The sequence below is a fragment of the Leptonychotes weddellii genome, chromosome X, assembly GCF_054177405.1.
Source record: "Leptonychotes weddellii isolate Sample4059 chromosome X, ASM5417740v2, whole genome shotgun sequence".
In the NCBI taxonomy this organism is placed as follows: Eukaryota; Metazoa; Chordata; class Mammalia; order Carnivora; family Phocidae; genus Leptonychotes; species Leptonychotes weddellii.
Window position 1 is genome coordinate 63,508,175 of NC_138385.1, and position 22,035 is coordinate 63,530,209.

The window sequence follows — 22,035 nt, forward strand, 5'->3', positions numbered from 1 at the left end:
CCATCCACCCATCCACTATTTACCATGTCTGCTGGGAACCCAGGATTGTGCTAGACTTTGATAGAAACATGGCCCATCCCTGAACAGGAATCACTGCTGACAGGGACCAAAGGCACTGCTTAGTGCCTTGGCCAACGTATTTTCTCTCACTGTGAGCCAACAGGCAGAGGAAAATCAATAAGCCACTGGAAACCATCTTCTACATTCTGATGGGCTGTTTAAATGAAGATTTCCTTTTTGGGTTGTAAGGACTCCCCAGGAGAATATTACATTCTCTTTGGAAAGGATGAGTCTTTGCAAATCTGTGTCCTGGGTGGGCATACTCAATAGACTTCAAGGTGGTTTAAATTGATTGAAATATATTTATTTTTCCTTTCTGTTCTCCAGATATAGGAGCAGGTCAAAATGCTCCTATAAATGTTGTTCCTGTTCTCACCACCTTAGAGCAGATGGCCACATTTAAAGACCACATTAGAACCATTAGTTCTAACCTATCTCTTCCTCTGCTCCTCCCCCCCACCTACAGCCCTCCTTCCCCTACAATACTTCTAACACGACATCTGTCAAATGGATAAAAAAAATGACTTTCCTTTCTTCTCTCTGCCTTGCCCACCCACCCTCTGGCTGTGGTGTTGATGAGTATAGAACTATGCATGTGGGAGGCATGGAGGACAGATTCATCATGTAGTTCTAGCCCCCTCCCCCTTCCCTTCTGTAAACCTAGAGGAGCCCCACCCCCACTGCTTCTCAGGAAACTCCAAGGCTGGCCTTCAAGTCACAATCCAGGAAAAGTTAAGGATCCCAGAGCTGGTCCCAGTAGAACCACATAAAGCAATTCAAGAACCCAGCTGCAGAGTCCTAGATAGGTCTAGGTCATCTCAGGGATTGGGAGCTTTTTGAGCTCCCTGCCTCTTCCCTAGGCCCGACCTGGCCATCTCTCAAGGTTTGAAGGCAACAAAGAGACCCCAATGGGTGGCTGGAACTTATTACCCACAGCAAGTCCAAGAAGAAGATCACAATGCCCAGGGCAGGAACATTTTGGAGATGGAGCCCAAGCTGACTCAAGAGACAGGCGGGGTCAGGGTAACCTCCAGTTTGGGAGGTATGCTTCTGACTCAACTCATCGAGAGAGAATTGCTGACTCATTTTTTCTTTGTTTATTTGTTTTACTAATAATTTTTCTCTTAGAATATTAGAGTCTGACTTGAATAGATTGAGCGCAGCTCTTGGAAATTGTTTCTAGACTATAGCATAGAAACATACTGCAAGGATTTTTCCATTAGGGCCATTGGGGGCCCTCAGGGCTGAAGATCAGGGCAGGGGTGGGAGGGAGTAGGGGTTCAAGAGAGCAGGTGCAGATAGCCTCTCAAGGCAGACTGGACAGATCCTCCTGGACAAGCTACTGTAACTCCTTGGCCTGCCTGGAATCTAATACAAGGAGAAGCCAGGAGACAGTTTCAGAGATTCTGGTTTCTTCCAAATGATCCAGTGCAGTAAGAGGAAATTCTTGTATTTCAAACTTTGGCTCTAGTAAGCTTAAGACACTTGTTTTAATATGATGTATGATTCAGGATCACTTGGGCTGCTTTTTAAAAATTCTGTGGTGATTCTGAGCAGCAGGTCTGTGGACCACACATTGAAAGACTAGTCTAATGGGTTCGAGTCACCTGGGTGATGCCAAAAGATCCCAGAATAACTTGACAGTAAGTACTATTTCCAATGTTTTGGACATTCAAGCTTATGTTTATCAGATTGGGAGGTGCTCTGGGTGGGATACTTCTCTAGCCAACAGGATCATGGTTGGTTGGTGGTCCAGAAACATGTGTTCTCTGTGATCTGTCCAATCCTTGACCTATTTGGCTGCATTTTCTCTAAAGGACTCATTTCTTCAAAAAGACCAAACTCTTAACATCATGAACTTTGGAGAAGTAGCTGGGTCTCACTTCATTAACTCTGCGGCCTGTTAGGTTGAGCTAGTGCCTGAAGTTTTGTATCAGAAGAGTCCATTGCTAAGGTCCAGACCAAGCAAGTAACTCCACTTCTTTCATATATGTTTGGTCACTGTTACAGCTAAGATCACATGTACCTTCTTTGGAAGAAGTACAGAAAGGTGTTGTCCTTTGTCTATAAAGAATGAGAAAATGTCCTTTTCTTAGAAAGCTTATCTGGGATTCCCAAACTTTTAGGTCCTAACAAGTATGAGTTGGCTTGTGACCAAAGTACCTATTGGCCTTTGGTTCAGGTGATCCATCTTGCTCTTGCTGAACCTGACTCTCATCTAGGCTCACCTTTCCAAATCAAGCCAGTCCAGCTGGGTTTTGTGTCTGTCGGGTGTTGCTGAAACTAACCATAGATCTTTCCTTCTCTTTTCTTTTTTTAATGTATTTATTCCAGAGAGAGGGAGGAGAGAGTGAGAGCATGAGCCAGGGGTGGGGTCAGAGAGAGAGGGAGAAGCAGACTACCCGCTGAGTGGGGAGCCCGATGTAGGACTAGATCCCAGGACCCCTGGGATCATGACCGGAGTCGAAGGCAGACACTTAACTAACTGAGCCACCCAGGCACCTCAGATCTTTCATTTTCTTAAAGTGAAAAATGGATGGTACAATGGGACATTGAAGGAAGCCGGTGCCCAATGACTCACAAATCACATGAATAAAGTAGGAAAAAATGATCATGTCATGAAAAGATGATATTTGCAAAAAAAAAAAAAAAGAAAAGATATTTGCATACTTCCTTTCAGTACATTTAGAGCCATCATCACTTGAATTCATTAATTATTCTGCTCAGAAATGAAATTATTTAGTTATGGGTGATAGCAACACCCAGGTTAAAGCTGAAATCAGCCAGGTGTGAACTATTAAGTCATAGGGAAAAGAAAAATCAATTCTTGGGATTTAAAAAATATTCATAGTGGTGTTTTTCTTACCTGCCATCTTTTCTCCTTTCCCTGATGACCTTCAAGCACCTGTGCACATCTTCAGCAAAAACCAGCAGCCTACCCCACAAGCTACCTGGCCATAAATTCTATCAACAACAGACTGTCCTATAGACCACCTGGTACATATTATGTAAATAATTTTCTTAGCCTCATAGTATGTTCTGCAACCTGACAGAGATGCTAATTCTGTTGTTGTGATCTGCCTCAGAACTTGCCTGATTTTAAGGCTCAGGTTGTAGAGGCTAAAAACAGGGCTTTTCATTATGAATTAAGCAGATTGTTTAGATCTACTGTTCACAATTGTACACTCTGGTTGTTTGGAGATTAACACTCTGGTTGACAACTTGAATAAATCCATATTGCCTTATTTTCTTATCCTATGTAGAAATTAGTGAAAGAGGCAAAGAGAGAAAGGATACAAACTGGAGTCATCAGGTGAGGGATTAACGAACAGGCAGGTCAAGATCACGCAGCTGGCAAGAGGCAGCATAGCTCCAGTGTTCCTGTACTTAGCCATGGCTAAGGCTTTGGCTGAAGCAGAGGCATGGAGGTAGGAGTACATCTGCCTGCAGGAGGATCAGTTTGGCCAGAGTGGAAGGTCCCTGTCAGGGTAAAGATAAGGGTTGGATCCATAAGTGGGACATTGAAAGATTGACAGGAGAGAGTTGTTGAGGCTTCTTGAGTGTGGATAATTGTACCAGCAAGGAAGATTTGAGAAATGCATCATTAAGGAGTACCTTTAAGGGGGAAAAAGACCGTGGGCAGCAGCAAGGCCAATTGGGAGGCAACTTGAGGTGGTAAGAGCCAGACATAGGATGGGACATTGAAAATGAATATAAAGGGTCATATCTGAGAGAGAGACATGTGGAAGTAAAAAATGACAGGCCAAGAAGAGGAATCAGAAATGGGAAAAATTAGGAAGGGGGGGGAACAGGGGCATATGATGAGTTTTACATATGTTTTATTGGAGGTGGTAATAGGCCATCCAGTGAAATGTGGAAGAGGAAGTTGGAAATATGGGACTGGAGGTGAGAGAGCTGATGTCATGAGAAAGATGATTTCTCTGACTTTTGAATGGGGTAGTCAAGGGCTAAAGTGGAAAACCCATTCCTCAGTTTTCTCAGACAGTCTGACTAGCCTATGTCACCAGCAATGCCTGAATGAGTTACATTCAGGAAGGGACTAGTCAGCTCCAAGTTCTCATTTTCCTGAGTAGAGAGCAGTAAAAGCATCCTATCAAGCACAAAGGAGGGTGAGAAGAAATATGCTGTAATAATGACATTTCTGTTCTTTGAGAAGCTGAAATGTTAGGCTCAGTAGAAAGCTAGAGCTGGAAGCAACTTAAGAGGGTGTCTGTCTGGTTCAAGTCTGTAACTTGACTGATAAAGAAACTGAGACAGGTAAATGACTTGCCCAAGATCATTCAATGAGTTACTGGCAGAGCTTCTTCCAATAGCCAGTCTTTACTGTACACTGTGGTGCTTCCTAGCTGTTGTTGGAACAGCCTGGGTCACACCTTTCCAGAAGTGGGGAAGATTATTGTCCTTGAACACTGGGCAATATAGCCAGAATCTATTTACAGGGCTGCATTAAAAAGACAATTCAGGAGAGAGAATAAAATCCCAGTCTATTTTCGATGTACTTAAAAGGAACAAAGGAAAAGATTTTGCTCTTGTCCATGCCTAGCTTTTGAGGGATGGGATCTTCTGAGAGGATGGGGATAAGCACCAACTGACAAAAACCTTGTAGAGGTAAAAACGCCTCAAGTCCCTTCTTATCCTCCTGTGAAGCTTCTCAGAAGGCAGGTGCAGCTCAGCTACCTTCATGGAAATTGACACATTTGCTATTCTGCACAGCACATTTTTATTTTTTAACATTTTTCCCTTCTGCATCTTGCCATTAAAACTCTAATATTTCTGGCAGTCACCCAGGCTAATTAAATAGCTATTTTGGGGGTGGTACTGTTCAACTAGAGGGCCAAGAGCAAAAAAAAAAAAAAAAAAAAGGAAGACAAGTGTTAGGGTTCTGAATAACTGGGATGCCAGTTTTTTTTTTTTTTCTATGTTGGCAAGGCCTGGCATTGGGAATACTCCGTACATGACTCAAAATATCCTTTCTCAGATATACCAACCACTGAGGAAGACCTTTAGGATAGGCAGGGAGCCCAACCTACAGGGTGGCATGGCAATCCCTGGGAAGAATGAGGCATCAGGAGAGGCAAGGGTGAAGCATAGACTATGAAGGTCCTCCAGAGCAGTGGTTCCCCAAGTGTGTCTCTGAACCAGCAGCATAGGCATCACCTGGAAACTTGTTTGAAATGCAAGCTTTCAAGTCCTACTTAAGACCAACTGAATTAGGGGCACCTGGGTGGCTCAGTCAGTTAAGCATCTGCCTTCGGCTAAGGTCATGATCCCAGGGTCCTGGGATTGAGCCCTGAGGCAGGCTCCCTGCTCAGTGGGGAGCCTGCTTCTCTCTTTCCCTGTGCCCCTCAACCCCCCTCCTCAGCTCATGCTCTCTCTCTCTTGCTCTGCTGTCCCTCTCTCTATCTCAAATAAATAAATAAAATCTTAAAAAAAATAAAGACCAACTGAATCAGAGACTCAGACTTGGGGGTCTAGTAATCTGTGTTTTAACAAGCCGTCCAGGAGGTTGAGAACTACTACTCAGGGTCATTCACAGGGTGGGCTGGTATCCCTGGAAAGAGAAACCATCTGGGAGCCTTCTCTCTTTGCCTTCTGGTGGGAGATTGGCAAAAGCAAAGTTATAGAGTAAGGGCTACTAAAGATTCAAATCTGCTCTACCACCTACTAACTGGGTGACTGTGGGCTACTTGGTTAATGTCACAGGTTATAATAAGAATATTAATGCTTACCTTGGAGAGTTATAGAGGCTGAGATCACAAAGCCCCTTGCCCAGTGCCTGAGATATGTTTTTAACAAATACAAGTTTTTCTTCCTCCCCATTTTACTTTGTCACTTCTTCCCTGCCTTCTTTCCTTCCACCTGAAAGGGCCCACAGGCTACTCCAAGTTAGCTGTAGACATATGCCACATTGTTGACCAGAGACCAGGCTTAGAAGTCAAATTCTTAGAGGTCAAGCCTCCAGAGTATGGTGGTCGCATTTTCAGGGTAAAAATCAGGGAACATAGGTCTGAGAACAGATGTATCTACTTATAGTATCAGTGGGATAGAATATTTGAAATTAAGATTATCCTGGGAAATCTAGACAAAAATAAATAGGATCTCATTCCTCTTTTAAGAAAGATATAATGACTTCCCCCTCCTCATCCTCTTATTCATATCCAAAAGTGTCTTTGGTGTAGGGGTGCAGAAAACTGTGTGTCCCACTCACTGGCAAGTGAGCAAGAGCCAACGTATATTTGGTGCTATACCTTAAGTGTCCTGGGGATTAGGAATTATTTTGTTAGAAGTCACATCAGCACTTTCCCAAGGCCAGGAGCTATTTGGGCACCTTGCTGGAGTAACTCAGCACCATCTCCTGGCTTTATGTTGGGCTTGCAGGATAAAGGGGTGGGGACAATTGGGAAATTAAGGCTTTTGCTGGGAGGAGGAGTATAAAACAGTTTAAGATATAAAGAATTTAACCCCTGATATAACCACTCTCAAATGGCCTTTTCTTGGCTTTTTTTCCTTTTGTAGCTCTGTACTATTTGATAACATGATCAGCTCCTGCTACTTAAAATTCTTGTCCTTCACATTGGTGAGATTACACTCCTTGGTATCCTAATTATGTACTGAAAGCTTCATTTTGGTTTGTTTCTCTGGCTCCTCTTCTCTTCCTGACCTCCCATTATTGCTATTTCCCTAGGTTTCTGGTCTTCTTTCTTAGCACTTTCTTACAGGGCAAACTTCTTTGGTTTCTACAGTTTCTGGGCCATTGACTCCAAAACCTATACAACTATCTCTCCTGACATCTCTTAAACTTCAAATCTACCTGCATATGCTGCTGGCCCCCTATATTCAACACATTGAAGAGAAAATTTGTCATCTCTTTTTTCTCCTCCCAAACAAGTATTTCTTTTTTTTAAAGTTTTATTTTTTATTATTTTATTTTATTTTATTATGTTATGTTAGTCACCATATAATACATCATTAGTTTTTGATGTGGTGATCTACGATCCATTGTTTTCATATAACACCCAGTGCTCCATGCAGTACATGCCCTCCTTAATACCCATCACGGGGCTAACCCATCCCCTCACTCTCTCCCCTCTAAAACCCTGTTTGTTTCTCAGAGTCCATAGTCTCTCATGGTTCATCTCTCCCTCCAATTTCCACCCCTTCGTTTTTCCCTTCCTTCTCCTAATGTCCTCCATGCTATTCCTTATGTTCCACAAATAAGTGAAACCATATGATAATTGACTTTCTCTGCTTGACTTATTTCACTTAGCATAGTCTCCTCCAGTCCCATCCATGTTGATGTAAAAGTTGAGTATTCATCCTTTCTGATGGCTGAGTAATATTCCATTGTATATATGGACCACATCTTCTTTATCCATTCATCTGTTGAAGGGCATCTCGGCTCTTTCCACAGTTTGGCTATTGCTTGGCTATTGCAGACAGGGAAAGAAACAACGAATGTTGGAGAGGTTGTGGAGAAAGGGGAACCCTCTTACACTGTTGGTGGGAATGCAAGTTGATATACCACTTTGGAAAACAGTGTGGAGGTTCCTCAAAAAATTAAAAATAGAGCTACCCTATGACCCAGCAAACAAGCATTTCTTCATGTAACTTACCCTCATGCTTTAATCATCACACTTTGGCTTGAAATACCACCTCCACCCCCCAAATCAACTTTGACTTCCTCCTTTTCCTCAAATTAGATTTAAGAGCCTTCAAACAGGACTCCAGGCTACTTTTCCATCTGTCCTTCCCCAGCTCCCCCAAACCCCTCTTCCCACCCTTTTCCAAACTCTACTACCTGTTTGCTATCAAATTCTCCATAGTCTTTACCTCTGAGATTTTATTTAATCTCATTCCTCATTCCTCTGCCTCAAATGCTTTTCCTTCTCCCTCCTGTATGTTACAATCCTACCCATTCTTTAAAGCCTATCTTTCAGTGTCCCACAAAATTATTCTAGAGCCCAGTAGCCACATATATTACTCCCTTCCTCTGAAGTCTTATACTAAGCCAACATATACCAAGCATTGTAGTAGGCACTGTACATCTAGTGCTCAGTTTACCCTATCTATAACCCTGCCTGTGAGGCAGGTATTATTATCCCCATCTTATGTATGAAGAAACTGAGGCCCAAGTTTGTATAGCTTGAAACTGCTGTCCTTGGCTTTTGTGATGTTGCACTTCTTGGTATCCTAATTACATGCTGAAAGTTCCATTTTGGTTTGTTTCTCTGGCTCTTCTATTCCTCACCTCCCATTGTCACTGCTACTTTCTAAGTTAGGAAAGTCCAGAATTGAAGCTAGGTTTGCTTGCCCTTAACCATATTTTCATACTGCTTGAAGGACATTCACTGTTAGTACCTGAAGTGCCTTTGCTCTTCCAGTAAGGACTGTGCCTGAATCATAGTAAGAAGATCCCTGTATACAGTCGTGGCTCACTGAATGAGGGTTGGATGGAAAATAGATGAGCAAAGTGCATATTTATCAAAAATTGTAGCAAGTTAAGTCAATTCTATACACAAAAGGGAGATTTAAAACCAATTTCAAGCCCAAATTTAATTCACTTTTATTTATTTATTTAATTTAAATTTAATTAGCCAACATATAGTACCTCATTAGTTTCAGATGCAGTGTTCAATAATCCATCAGTTGTGTGTAACACCCAGTGCTCATCACATCACGTGCCCTCCTTAATGCCCATCACCCAGTTACCCCATCCTCCCCACTCACCTCCCTTTCTACAACTCTCAGCTTGTTTCCTGGAGTCAAGAGTCTCTCATGGTTTGTCTCCCTCTCTGATTTCTTCCCATTCAGTTTTCCGTCCCTTCCCCTCTGATCCTCTGCACTATTTCTTATATTCCACATATGAGTGAAGCCATATCATAATTGTTTTTCTCTGACTGACTTATTTCACTGAACCTAATACCCTCCAGTTTTAATTCACTTTTAAAACAACTCAGAGGATGGGCGAGTAGCATACCCTTATTCCTGCTTATATTTGTGACTGGAGAGCACAGGAGCCCCATACAGCTACCAGCCTCTTCTGGAATAACTCTTCTCTCATGTCTGCACACATATCCATCAACTCTTGGTTCAGTATGTTATAATTCATGAAGCAAGTGGATATGCAGAATTATTCATGTTTAACAGGTAAAGAAACTGACCCAGTGGCACCATAGTTTATAAGAGCAGATACTCTAGAGCCATAGTGTAGCTGCATTTGAATTATGTCTTTAATACTTATTGTCTGTGTAAATTTGGGGAAATTACTTAACCTCTCTGTGCTTCAATATCCTCATCTATAAGATAGGAATAATAATACTATTTCTTCAAAGGGCTGTTGTGAGGCTTTAATGAATTAATGTATGTAAAGTGCTTGGAATAGTGCCTGACGTTATTAGTTAATATTAGCTAATAACATCATCATCATTACAACTTTAGCAAGTAACAAAGGAAGGTCTTAAATCCAGGTGTTCTTTTCTACCTTCTCTATCTATGGTATTACTTTGGGAAAAAAGTGGTCTAGGAGGCTGGCCATCTGATGACTGTAGGCAAGTTACTCCTGCTATATCATACCTGATCTATAAAATGAAGGCGTAAGGGTGATGATCTTTGAAATGCTGTTTAGTTCTGACTGTTTCTGATTCCAAGTAGGCCCTGACAACAGGCTTACCAGTTGGTTTATGGCCACTGGATCCTAGATTGGCCTTGTCTAGGGTATAGCTGGGCTCTGTGATCTGAGGGCCCAGGCAGGTCCACTGGACTAAATGGGGACAAGAGTGAGCCAACTGCTGCTGGGAAAAGCCAAACATGAAGTTGCTAAAAAGATGACTGCACTGTAGAAAGAGCACAGGCAGTGGAATCAGCCAGACCTGGGCCTAGGGTACCTCAGACAGTATCACAGATAGCATCCTGAGCAGAGGACTAGTAATTGATACCAAGATATGCTTGACCTTTGGTAAAAAGCCAAGATACAGCTTTAAGCCACAAGCCTTCATGGTGCTTTGAGTTGGGGCTGTATGTGCTTATTGAGCTCTAACAACACCAGTTGGAACCCATACTTGGCAGGAGAGGGAGATTTTCTTTATGAAGATTTATTCTGTTAAGGCCAGTGACCAGCAATTCTCCACTGAGGCTAGAACAAGAAGAAATTGACTTTTAGTGCAATTGGAAGAAAGCAGGCTCAACATAAAACAAAACAACTTTTCATAGGCAGGGCCACTGGTGACTAAAGGTGGCTGTCCATACCTCTTTCTTTGTAGTTCTTTACGAATAGGAGTCATCTGGTTTCTGATATTATGGATGGAGTTCTATGAGTTCAGTGTAGCTAATGAATAGACATTGTTAGTATGGTATGATGGGTATTAGAGCATATGCTCTCAGAATGCCAGACTCCATAATTTATTACTTGTATGATTGAACAAAGGATAGGTCACCTATCTGAGCCTCAGATTCCTTATCTTTAAAATATGGGTAATAGTGAGACCTAGTCATTCAGTAAGGATCAAGTGGTGCAGTAGATATGAAAATACTTTATAAATAGTAAAGCATGAGGTACTTGAAAGGTGGTGTTATAAAAGGTCCTATTGGAAATCTCATTTGCATCCATGCTGAGGAGCTCCCAGTATGCCTTACCTGACCAACAGAATTACTTAACTAAGTCAAAAGATCAGTATGTGGGTGTGTTTTCATATGTATGTAATGTGTTATGTGTTAATTTCATGACCATAATGTTATTCTCCAGTTGGTATATTGAAAGGCAGTCCTATGTGAGAGGATGCATGTTCCATATTCTGTCTCTGTTATCTTTGAACTGTTTTGTCTTTGGTCTTGTGGAGCTACAGTTACCTTGGGGAATCAGTCCCTCCTCAAAGCAGACTGATAGAAAAATTGACTTCTAGAGAACATGTTCAGAAATTTAATGCTAGAGAAAGTGTTCTTGAATCTTTTGCCTTGACAGGCCATATGTTCTTTGTTCTGGGATCTGTTTCTCCGAATGCCAGGAAGATTGATGGCCCATATAGGCTGGAACCAGTTGGGGAAAAAGGAGAACAAACAACACAGGGGTCAGGATGGCAACCAGAAAGAGAGGCAGACTCTTCCTCCACCCTCATCTCCATCATTGTGCTTAGACAAGTGTTGTGAGTGTGTGAGTGTGTGTGTGTGTGTGTGTGTGTGTGTGTGTGTGTGTGTGATGTGGCACTGGGATAGATATCATCCTGTTGTTGTGTGTAGCGTAGTCCTACTTGCCACAAAGTTTAATGACCAGGGTTAAGGTCTTTGCACAGCCCCTGCCTTGCTGGATGATCCTGAGCTCACCCCTTAACTTCACTGTGGCTCAGTTATGCCATCTATCAAATGGAGGATTCAACCTAGACTCCTTATGTATCTCACAGGGTGGCGGTAACAAATCACTGAGTGAATCTGTGCCAAGGCTGAGTTTCATGGAAGCAAGCCATCACAGAAAGCCATATTCTTTCATACCCATGACCTCTCTGGATAGCATCATGTGTGGGTGAGAACAGGAGGCTGCAGGACTGGAGTCCATTGTGTGTGAGGAATGCCATGGTCTGTAACCCATGGGGGTGGGGTACAGTGGTGTTAAATAATATACCACAAACTCTCAATTGGTCAGTTCCAAGGAGGAGTAAGTAAAGGGGAGGAACACAGAAAATTTAGAGCAAATATGTTTGAGCTTCATTTTAGTCTTTGATTTCAACCTCTTCACCCATTCCAGACCCAGGGCTGCCTTGAAGCACCAAAGGAAGATGCACTGGAAATTTCTTTCTTCTCTGGGGAAAAAGCTCATGAGTAGGAATAAAAGCATGAGGCCTGTGTAGTCCATATTCACATTCTGGGCCATTCCACCCACTATCTAATGGAGAGTTGACAAGTATTGTTTGTCTTGTGGTCCAGTGGAGCTTGTGCTCCTAGTGCCATCTCCCTCTCCCCAACCCTTCACCACTAGTATGTCAGTTTTTCCATAACTAGTAGAGTTCTGTGGGTGGGGTAAGGGGCAAGTAAGGTAGCCAGCTGTGTGGACTGAACACATTCTCATTTTGTCTCCTAAGCTGATCACTGGAGATTCCATCGTTAGTGCTGAGGCAGTATGGGATCACGTCACCATGGCCAACCGGGAGTTGGCATTTAAGGCTGGCGACGTCATCAAAGTCTTGGATGCTTCCAACAAGGATTGGTGGTGGGGCCAGATCGACGATGAGGAGGGATGGTTTCCTGCCAGCTTTGTGAGGGTGAGTGTCAGCCTTCACTCTCCTCTTCTCAGCCTTCACTTTCCTCTCTTGTCTCCTTGGCTACCTGCCCCTGGCTTTCCCCTCACCAGCCTTTGTTCTTCTGCTCATTTCTCTCCTGGTGGCTCCTCTCACATATACCCTCCCCCTTTTTGGTCTTTTACCCAGGACATGGGCCTCCTTTAATCTTTCCCCTTCTAATTTTGAGTCTTTTCATTTTTCCCCTTGTTTATTTTACCAATCCCCATATTCTGTCTGCCTCCTGCCTCCTGCCTCCTACCTGTTGTGACTTTGTACAAATCACTTCCCTTTTGGTCTAGATGGTTTTTGAAGACTCTTTTAACTCTATATTGCTGCGAACTTACGTTTCTTACCTCTCTTCTTTCCTGCTTTTATTATTTTCCTTGTTTCCCCTCTTTTGTTCTTTCTTTTTATAGATCCCTCTCTTCCCGTCCCCTCCCTTCCTCACTCCTCTCTGCCTCCTTTGCCTTCTTTCTCTTATTTAGGGAAGTGTGAACAGCCCTGTGTGTTGTCTTCAGCTGTTAATGTAAGAGTGTGGGCTCCCTACCCTCTCAGGAGCTACAGTTTACTGATTGCAGATTTTACATTGAGTCAGGTGGCTGGGATCTAAGATGTGCTGAGGGTGGGAAGCAGGCAGCTTGATAGTGCTTGTAAGACCTTGGCCCTTTTGACATTGTGCCATGAAGAACCTGGCCGTTAATGAAAGGGCCTCTTGAGAAAGGGCTCCTTAGCAGTTTCTGCTTCCTCTGGGTTACCAATTGGCAAGATGCTATGGGGTAAGAGCTCTGGCCTGGAGTCCCAGCTCTTGGGCATTATGAGCTAGAATCTCTTCTTTGGTATTTGTGAGCTCTGATTTTCCCCATCCACAAAATGGTGTTGATAATTCTTTTATGCTAGTGAATATCATAATGAATCTGATAATGTACATGGAAACAACTTTGTAGCAGTATAAGTACCCAGGCTACATCAGAATATCTTCTGATCATACTTACCATAGCCTATCACCTTTTGTCGGTTTCTTCTGTAAGATACCTGATGTCAAACAAAAGATGAGAGTGGTTTGGGCTCTTGGAGGTGAAGGGCCTCAAGACTACAATGATAATATTGTGAAGAAGCAGTTTATTTGAAATCAGACAACCTGAAATGCAATTTCAGCTTTACTACCTCCCAACTCCATGGCTTTTGGCAAGACTTAATTCCCTGAACCTTGATTTCCTCATTTGAAAAATAGGGATAACAGACGTTTTATGATGATTAAATGAAATCACATAAGGGAGTAAAGTGTTTAGCGCAGTGCTTGCCACACGGTAGGTACTTGGCAAATGGTAACTTGCTTTATCATCATCATCATCATCATCATCCTCATTATCACCACCACCACCACCTTATTAGCCCCAAAATGTGTATGTATCAAGGCTGGCCTTAATGGTTAAAAGAGGCCTCCTTCCTTGGAGGGCTGTAAACCCAGGAAACACTGTTATCTGGTTGGAATGATTTAGGTGAGGACAGTACTCAGAAGCAGAACCATGCCTTTTGGGATGAGTGTGAGGTCCTGTAAAGAAATAGCTTGTGTATCTTCGGCTAACAGATCCTTCTTTAAAGGAAGGACTAAACTGCACCCAGTGTCACCCCAATTCAAAGGTATTTCACTTTCTGTGAAATGTCATTTTTAAAAAATATTTTATTTATTTATTTGACAGAGAGAGAATACAAGCAGGGAAAGCAGCAGAGGGTGGGGGAGAAGCAGGCTCCCGCTGAGCAGGGATCCCAGGACCCTGGGATCATGACCTGAGTCAAAGGTAGACACTTAACCAACTGAGCCACCCAGGTGCCCCAAAATATCATTTTTATAATAAACAGTAAATCAAGGGATGGGGCAAAATGATGGAGCAAGGCAGAATGACTCAGGGAGGCAAAAAGCAAAGCCAGGCTTTAGCTTATTAATGAACTGGCATTTATGCTTCTACGTGCAGGGTCAGGAAAAGTGTTCCTCTAAGCACACGGTCCCAGCAGCCACTTGCATGGACTGAAGCTGACCTTTGAGAAGGCTACTGGCTGACTCAGGCATGCATGGTATGGAGTCTAGCCCAGTGGTTTTCAGTCTTGGCTGCATGATGAAATAAATCACTTGGGCAGCTTAAAAAAAATCCATCAAAACTCAGTCTCCAAGCTAGTTAAATCACAATCTTTGGTGTTAATAACCACTGGTCTATACCAGCACAGTCCAGTAGAAATATAATGTGAGCCACAAATATAATTTAAATTTTTCTAATAGCCACAGTAAAAAAAAAAAAAAAGTAAAAAAAATACAGGTGAAATTAATTTTAATATATTTTTCTTAACCCAATGTATCTAAAATATTATCATATAACACCATATATTATCACTATGAACATTATTAATAATATATTTTTTCTAAGTATTTGAAATCTGGAGTGTATTCTGTACTGACAGCACATCTTCATTCATATTAGTCACACTTCATGTGTTGATTAGCCACATGTGGCTAGTTGCTACTGTATTAGATAGCGCAAGTCTAGACTGAGGACTGTGATAATAGATCAGGACCGTTAATGACAGGGCCCAAATCATAACTTAGAGATCAAATCCGTCTCCTATACCAATGTTTATTCTTTGAGAAACTAAGATAGCATTGCATGTTGCCTGAAATTGTATTCAGAATGAGCATTTGATCATTGTGAACCTTTGTTTAATAATAGTTGAATGACCTTCACATCTCTACAGGGGAGTACCATAGAACCTTAGGGGCCAGCTGTTGTGGTATCCCCAGTAAAAGGAAATGGAGTCAGGCTGTTGCATGAATGACATGAATATTGTCTCACAGGTAGACCTTTCAACTCTCCTTAATGAGTATTTATGTTTAGGTTTACATTTCTGGTAAAATTCTGTGATACTCAAGGTTTTGAATGATGGAGGTTATGTAGGCTCTTTCCTAGTAGATATTTTTAAAATAAAATCACTATCTCCATTCTTCTACATTGATTTTTGTTGAGGGTAGAATGGTCTTATGGAAATGGTACTAACAATATTAAGAAATAAGAGACCTGAGTTCTAGTCATAGCTCTCCCAACCATTAGGTATATGATCATGGGCTTTTATTTTCTCCATCTCTGAAGCACCCTCTAGAATTTATTTAAACTCTGACATGTCTAGGTAGGACATTGAGAGGAATCACACTGAACTATTGAATCTTCATTAGTGTTGATGTAGTTGGTAGGTAGATGGGTGGTTTTCTGGGATACTGTACCTTCATGTTATGGGACAATTGCCTGCTTTATCCAGACTCATTGGGAGCTGAGATTCAGTAGCTCCTTAAGAACATCATCCCTAGGTTATTTGGCATATAACATGAAAGTATAGTAGGTAGAAAAACAGTTTCTCCTGAACTCCATACCAACTGGACACCTTTGTAGATCATTGAACCAACCCATTCCCTACCTGGAAGTCCCATTGTTGTGTGAGCTTTTCAGTCCTAGGATGAATAATCAAGGGTGCTTACGGTGGTTCTGTCCAAGCCAGGCCTACCTTTTATTAAGCAGATTAAAATTCAGTGTGGAATCTAAGAAACCCAGATCCTTTTTTCCCCAAGTTTTTATTTAAATTCCAGCTAGTTAAAATACAGTGCAATATTAGTTTCAGATGTAGAATTTAGTGATTCATCACTAAATATATACAACATATATATATATACTAAATATATACAACATATATATATATATACTAAATATATACAACACCCAGTGATCATCACAAGTGCCCTCCTTAATACCCATCACCTATTTAACCCATCCTCTCACTCACCTCCCCTCCTGTAGCCATCAGTTTGTTCTCTATAGTTAAGAGTCTGTTTCTTGGCTTGCCTCTCTCTTTTTTTACCCCATGTTCATTTATTTCTTAAATTCCACTTATGAATGAAATCATATGTTATTTGTCTTTCTCTGACTGATTTATTTCATGTAGCATAATACTCTCTAGCCCTATCCACATCATTGCAAATGGCTGGATTTCATTCTTTTTCATGGATGGGTAATATTCCATTATATACGCACACCACATCCTCTTTTTTTTTTTTTTTTTTTTTAGAGAGAGAGAGAGCGCATGAGCAGGGAGAGTGGCAGGCAGAGGGAGAGGGAGCAGCAGACACCCCACCAAGCAGGGAGCCTGACAGAGGGCTCAATCCCAGGACCCTGGGATCATGATGTGAGCCGAAGGCAGACACTTAACCGAATGAGTCATGCAGGCACCCTCCCCACATCCTCTTTATCCATTCATCAGTTGATGAACATTTGGGCTCTCTTCATAGTTTGTCTATTATTGATAATGCTGTTATAAACATCAGGATGCATGTATCCCTTTCAATTAGTAATTTTGTATCCTTTGTGTAACTACCTAGTAGTGCATTTGCTGGATTATAGTGTGGTTCTACTATGAACTCTTTGAGGAACCTCCATACTGTTTTCCAGAATGACTGTACCAGTTTGCATTCCTACCAACAATGCAAGGGGGTTCCCCTTTCTCCACATCCTTGCCAAAACCTGTGGTTTCCTGTGTTATTAATTTTAGCCATTCTGACAGGTGTGAGGTGCTATCTCATTGTAGTTTTGATGTGCATTTCTCCAACGATCAGTGATATTGAGCACTTTTTCATGTGTCTGTTGGCCATCTGTATGTCTTCTTTGGAAAAATGTCCATCCATGTCTTCTGCTCATTTTTTAACTGGATTATTTGTTTTTTGGGTGTTGAGTTTTATAAGCTCTTTATATATTTTGGATACTAACCCTTTCTCAGATATGCCATTTGAAAATATCTTTTCCCATTCTGTAGGTTGCCTTTTAGTTTTGTTGATTATTTCCTTTGCTATGCAAAAGCTTTTTATTTTGATGAGGTCCCAATAGTTTATTTTTACTTTTGTAAGAAACCCAGATTCTTGCTTCAGTTGTGCTGTTAGATGTGCAGCTTGAGCAGTTTCCTGTACATCTTTGAAACTCAGCTTTCCTCCTTGTAATTTGGGGATAATTCAGTCTTGTGAAAATCCTTTGTAACCTGTGGTATGTTGGTTACCTATAATTAGGAAGTTTGATCCCATTTTGGCTGCTTTACAAGAAATTGCTAGGTATATGTATCTTCTATGCAGTCAAATATCTGCCTCTCCTGTTTTTCAGAATTTTATTTTGTGTATGTGTGTGTTCTCAGATTTTCTCCCTTCTGAACATGGGATAAGGCTTCACAAGAGCTTTGCAGGAGTTGATGTACCTTATCAGCAGCTGGTCAGGTTAAGTAAATTACAGCTTGCTGAACATTGGTTCCCATATCTAGCTGTTGACAACTTCAGCTGCTTCCTGGGCTAATTTCCTCCCTGGGAGCTGAAAGCAAGCTACTGGGATATGATTGTACCAGGAAATTGCAAATCCCACCCCCTACATGCTGACCCCTAACCTCAAATCATTCAGGCTTCTTTTCTTTGTTGCCGTGTAAAAAAGGACTTTGTTTCTGACTCTGGGCCTTGACCTGGGGAGGATATACTCCCCACTTGAGGACAGGATGAGTACAGGACACATGACAACCTGTTATTGGTGGTGGTATGTGAAGTCCGTGTGATAAAACATGGTTTTGGTCAGAAAGTAAAGAGCCCGTTCAGATGTCATCAGCATGTATTTTCCTTGTTTCTTCAAATTCTAGATTTCTCTGGTTTCTGGCCTGGCTTGAGGCAGGGGATGAAAGGATGAGATAATTGGTTCATTATTGTCATTCCTTGCAATTGTACAGATCAGATGTCATAGAACTAAAACTTCTCCTGTTTATAGGGAAGCTTACTGTTTCAGAGTGTTACTTGGCTTTTAATTATGTAGAATCTCTTTAACTGCATTTTGGGAAAGATTTTCACTTGTATGAAATCCTACACTCATAGTAGATTTAGAGATGGACTCATCTTGGTCAATAGTGGCCAACTTAGATGTTTGTAGGGTCTACGCCAGTAACTTACATGAGTAAAGCAATCTGAGGCTAGAGTATGCATGGGTCTACATCCAGTTGGAAAATCTATGCCATCTAAAGTGAACAAAAGTGATTTGGATTGTTCTCACTGGTGAGGTAGGGTGTAGGAAGGAGGAAAGTCCAGTGGGCTGAGATCTTCCAGTTTTTTCAAGAAAATCCAGAAATTGGATTATATGTAAAAATCTCCGTATTTTTAAAATGTTGACCAGTGATTGACTTTTTTTAAAAGAAACACTGTGAAGGACAAGTGGAACACATCTGTGGGCTAAGTTGTCTCTCCAGGTCCTAGCTTGTGAACACTGATCAGCCAGACCTCATTGTATAGATTCTGAGGAGACATAAATCCAGAGGATGGAAGTGACTTGCTTACTCATATAGAGAATTAATGACAAAGGCAGCACTTAAACCTAGACCTCCTGAATCTTAAGACAGTTAAAATCTTTGTCTAGTAAGTACAATGTCTAGGCTTCCTCAGGTATGATTTCTATCATTTTTTTCCCCTGTGAATGGGCCATAATTTCCTGTTTCTTTTATGCCTTTGTATGCCTGGTATGCCTTTCTGAAATTTTTTTTTGTGTTAACACTGGGCATTTTGAACATTATAGTGTGTGGTAACCCTAGAAATCAGATTCTTTACCTTCCCCAGGGTTTGCTATTGTTGGTTGTTGAGGGCTGTTGTTGTCTATTTGTTTAGTGAATTCTCCAAACTTTTTTTTTTTGCCCCAGACTGTATTCCTTGTCATCTGTGGTCACTAAAGTCTCTGTTCTGTTATCTTATTGGTCAGCCTGTGAACTGAGAGAGATTTCTTTAAATACTAAACCAAGAAAAAACAACAAAAAACAGCTAATGTCCTGGCTCTGAGGTGGGGCACTTCTTCAGTACTACTCTGGGCTGCCCATAGCTCTGCCTTAGTTTTCTTTTCCTACTTTGCTGCTTGCATGGAACCCACAGATCCTCCAAAAGTACAAGCCTACAATCCTGTCATGCTTTTTCTGAGCATGCATCTGGTCCAAGGCATGTATCTTGTGCCCCATCTTCCTCAGTATGTACAGTGGCCCTTCCCAGTCCTTATTCTCCCAAGAAATGTCTTGTTCAGTCTCTTCCTTCCTGTGTTGTGTTTGGTCTGTTCTCTGTTCTCCCCTTCTGCCATGCCTAACTCTATGTGATCAGGAGCAATGTATATCTTTAAATTTTTCAATAGAGGCAGTCACAGGCTAGAAAGCCACTTCAGCCCAAGGGGGTGGGGGTACAAAGCAAAGGTTAGCCTCTGTGTCTGTCCTTCAGGGTCAAACAGGTGAAAACACATAGCCACAGTTATTTTAAGAACAAGGCAAGGCCATTAGTCTGGCACCAGCAAGTTGCATGAGGAATGTGGACTACCTTCCTTTCAGCTGCTGGGGAAATGGGGATAGTAGACAAATGAGCAAAACTGCCTCTACATTCTCTTACCACATTCTAGCTTTCTCTTTCTACATCAAGAAAAACCCTGGTTCCATTAAGTTTTGGATCAGATTCTAGAATTCTGAAAACATTGGTTCTGTCAGTCTTTCCAGCTAAGGATTGTTCCAGTGGAGGGACTGATTTTTTGTGCATCCTAATCTACAATTTTTAGTGATGTTATGCCCCTCTTGAATCTTAATCCTGTGCTTTCTGGGCTGTAGAACAATCAGGAATGGATATACTTGGGCTGCTAACAGGACTGTTAACAATTGAGGACCTACCTCCCATTCCAGGCTAATGGCAACAGTGTTTGCTTTCTTGTGATGAGTTCATTTATGCCAGCCCTTTTTTATCCACTCAAGCTTCAAATGGATATAGGCCTTTGGCCTTAACCATCTATGTAGACAGTCTTGTTTGTGGTCCTAGAGGTGACTCATTACAGGATCTGTGAGTTGAGGCTGACATTTGTAGGAAGGGCCTTTCTCCCTAGATTAGAGAGATTTATCTCCTCCTTAGTAGAACTTCAAATGGCATTATTAGCCCTTATATGCATTCACATAATCCATCTTACTGGCTTCTCACTGCACATGTTTTGGGTGAGATCATCCAGTGTATCCTTTGGCTAATTGGAAGGAGGTTTTTTTTTTGTTTTTTTGTTTTGTTTTGTTTTGTTTTGTTTTTTATGGAGCCATCTTCAGCTCAGAGAAAACCTTAAATCTGGCTGTTGCCTGACCTAGGTGATTTCCAAATTCAAGTCTCTCTTAGAATCCCCCCAATTTAGAGCAACTTTGAAGGTCATATAGTATATCCCATAGCCTCCAGGCAGGACTTATAACCAAATCATCCTGACCTTCTGAGAACTGGTCAGCATCTATCAGGAAAACATGAACTACTTTTCTACTTCCTTGTTTAATGCTGATAACCCTTATGCTGTAGTCTAAACTAATTTCTTGAAACATGTTGCTTTTTTCAGTAGGCAAATTATATTTAAGAACTGGCACCAGTCGAAGACAGTCTGTATTGTTCTTTTGGTGGTGGATCTTTCCTTCTGAGGCCCAGTTGTTGATCCATAAAATGAATCAGTGATTTGATTGGCTACCTGAGTTGAAGGCTGTGATCTGGCCCTGAGGCCTGTTTTTCTCTTTGTAGCCAGTCCCTGGGTTCATTTAAAGATTACCAATGGCCGCCCTAGTACAATGTCTAAACTGCCTTGGTGGTCTTGATCACCTGAGGAGAGGAAGACCATGATTGATTGAGTGCTCTTTGGGAAGTATGAAATTTTGGAAAATAATAATTGTATGTATAGTTTTCTTTTTTTTTTTTTTAAGATTTTATTTATTCATTTGAGACACAGAGAGAGAGAGAGAGAGAGAGAGCATGAGCAGGGAGAGAGGCAGAGGGAGAGGGAGAAGCAGGCTCCCCACTGAGCCAGGAGCCCGATGTGGGGCTCGATCCCAGGACCCTGGGATCATGACCTGAGCCGAAGGCAGACGCTTAACCATCTGAGCCACCCAGGCGCCCCGAGTTTTCTTTTTCATCAATATAGATATCATTATAAGTCAAGGTAAACCTCTTTTTCTCCTCATGGCTTCTCATTGCTAGTACTATTAATATCTCCTTGCCAGTATTTACTAAGCCCTGAACAAAAGTGACTGTCCAGCACTTAGCACAGCTGCCTTTTTGAGCCAGGTAGACAAGGGCTAAAGGTATCTGACATCTTAAAAGGCCTCTTTCTGGGTACTCTGTGCTGCTTATTGGAGGTTCACCAGAGAAACCATACTCAGAAGCCCATGGGTTTCTTTTCTGATTTTAAGAAGTGAGTCTTCTTTGAAGAACCTTGATTTGGGATGCCTTAGTGTTGAATGAGAGAATTGACATTTTCTACTTTAGTTTAGTTCCCAGAATGGATTTGATTCCTCAAGTTAACACAGGGTACTAATTTCTGGAGGACATGAAGGCTAATTGCAACTCTCTAGGATATGAGGCTTAGGGCAGAGGGCTTGGGGGCTCAGTCCTCATATAGACTATTCCTGTTAGAGATCCAGCCATGAGGGAGTCTGACACCTCCTGGTCTAAATACATATAGGTACCATTTCCTTTCAGAGACATATAGGTACCATTGCCATTCAGAATATATGGATAAAGCAAAGTAGACTAGAGCCTTTTTTTTTTAAGATTTTATTTATTTATTTGACAGAGAGAGACACAGCGAGAGAGGGAACACAAGAGGGG

The 22,035-nt window shown here is 41.7% G+C and overlaps 1 protein-coding gene across 8 annotated transcripts in view; it reads left to right on the forward strand.

The window, feature by feature from the left end:
* The window catches only part of ARHGEF9 (Cdc42 guanine nucleotide exchange factor 9), a 202,578-nt gene that overhangs the window by 66,646 nt on the left and 113,897 nt on the right, over positions 1 to 22,035 (forward strand). For 6 of the 8 annotated variants that reach the window (XM_081808797.1, XM_031033070.2, XM_031033077.2 and 3 more), the window contains exon 2: positions 12,150 to 12,329. The exons of 1 other annotated variant lie outside the window; for it this stretch is intronic. In XM_081808797.1, coding sequence (XP_081664923.1) covers positions 12,150 to 12,329 — 180 coding nt within the window. Of the gene's footprint in view, positions 1 to 11,474; positions 11,594 to 12,149; positions 12,330 to 22,035 lie in introns of those variants that run through there. One more of the 8 variants, XM_031033076.2, reaches the window with a different exon arrangement.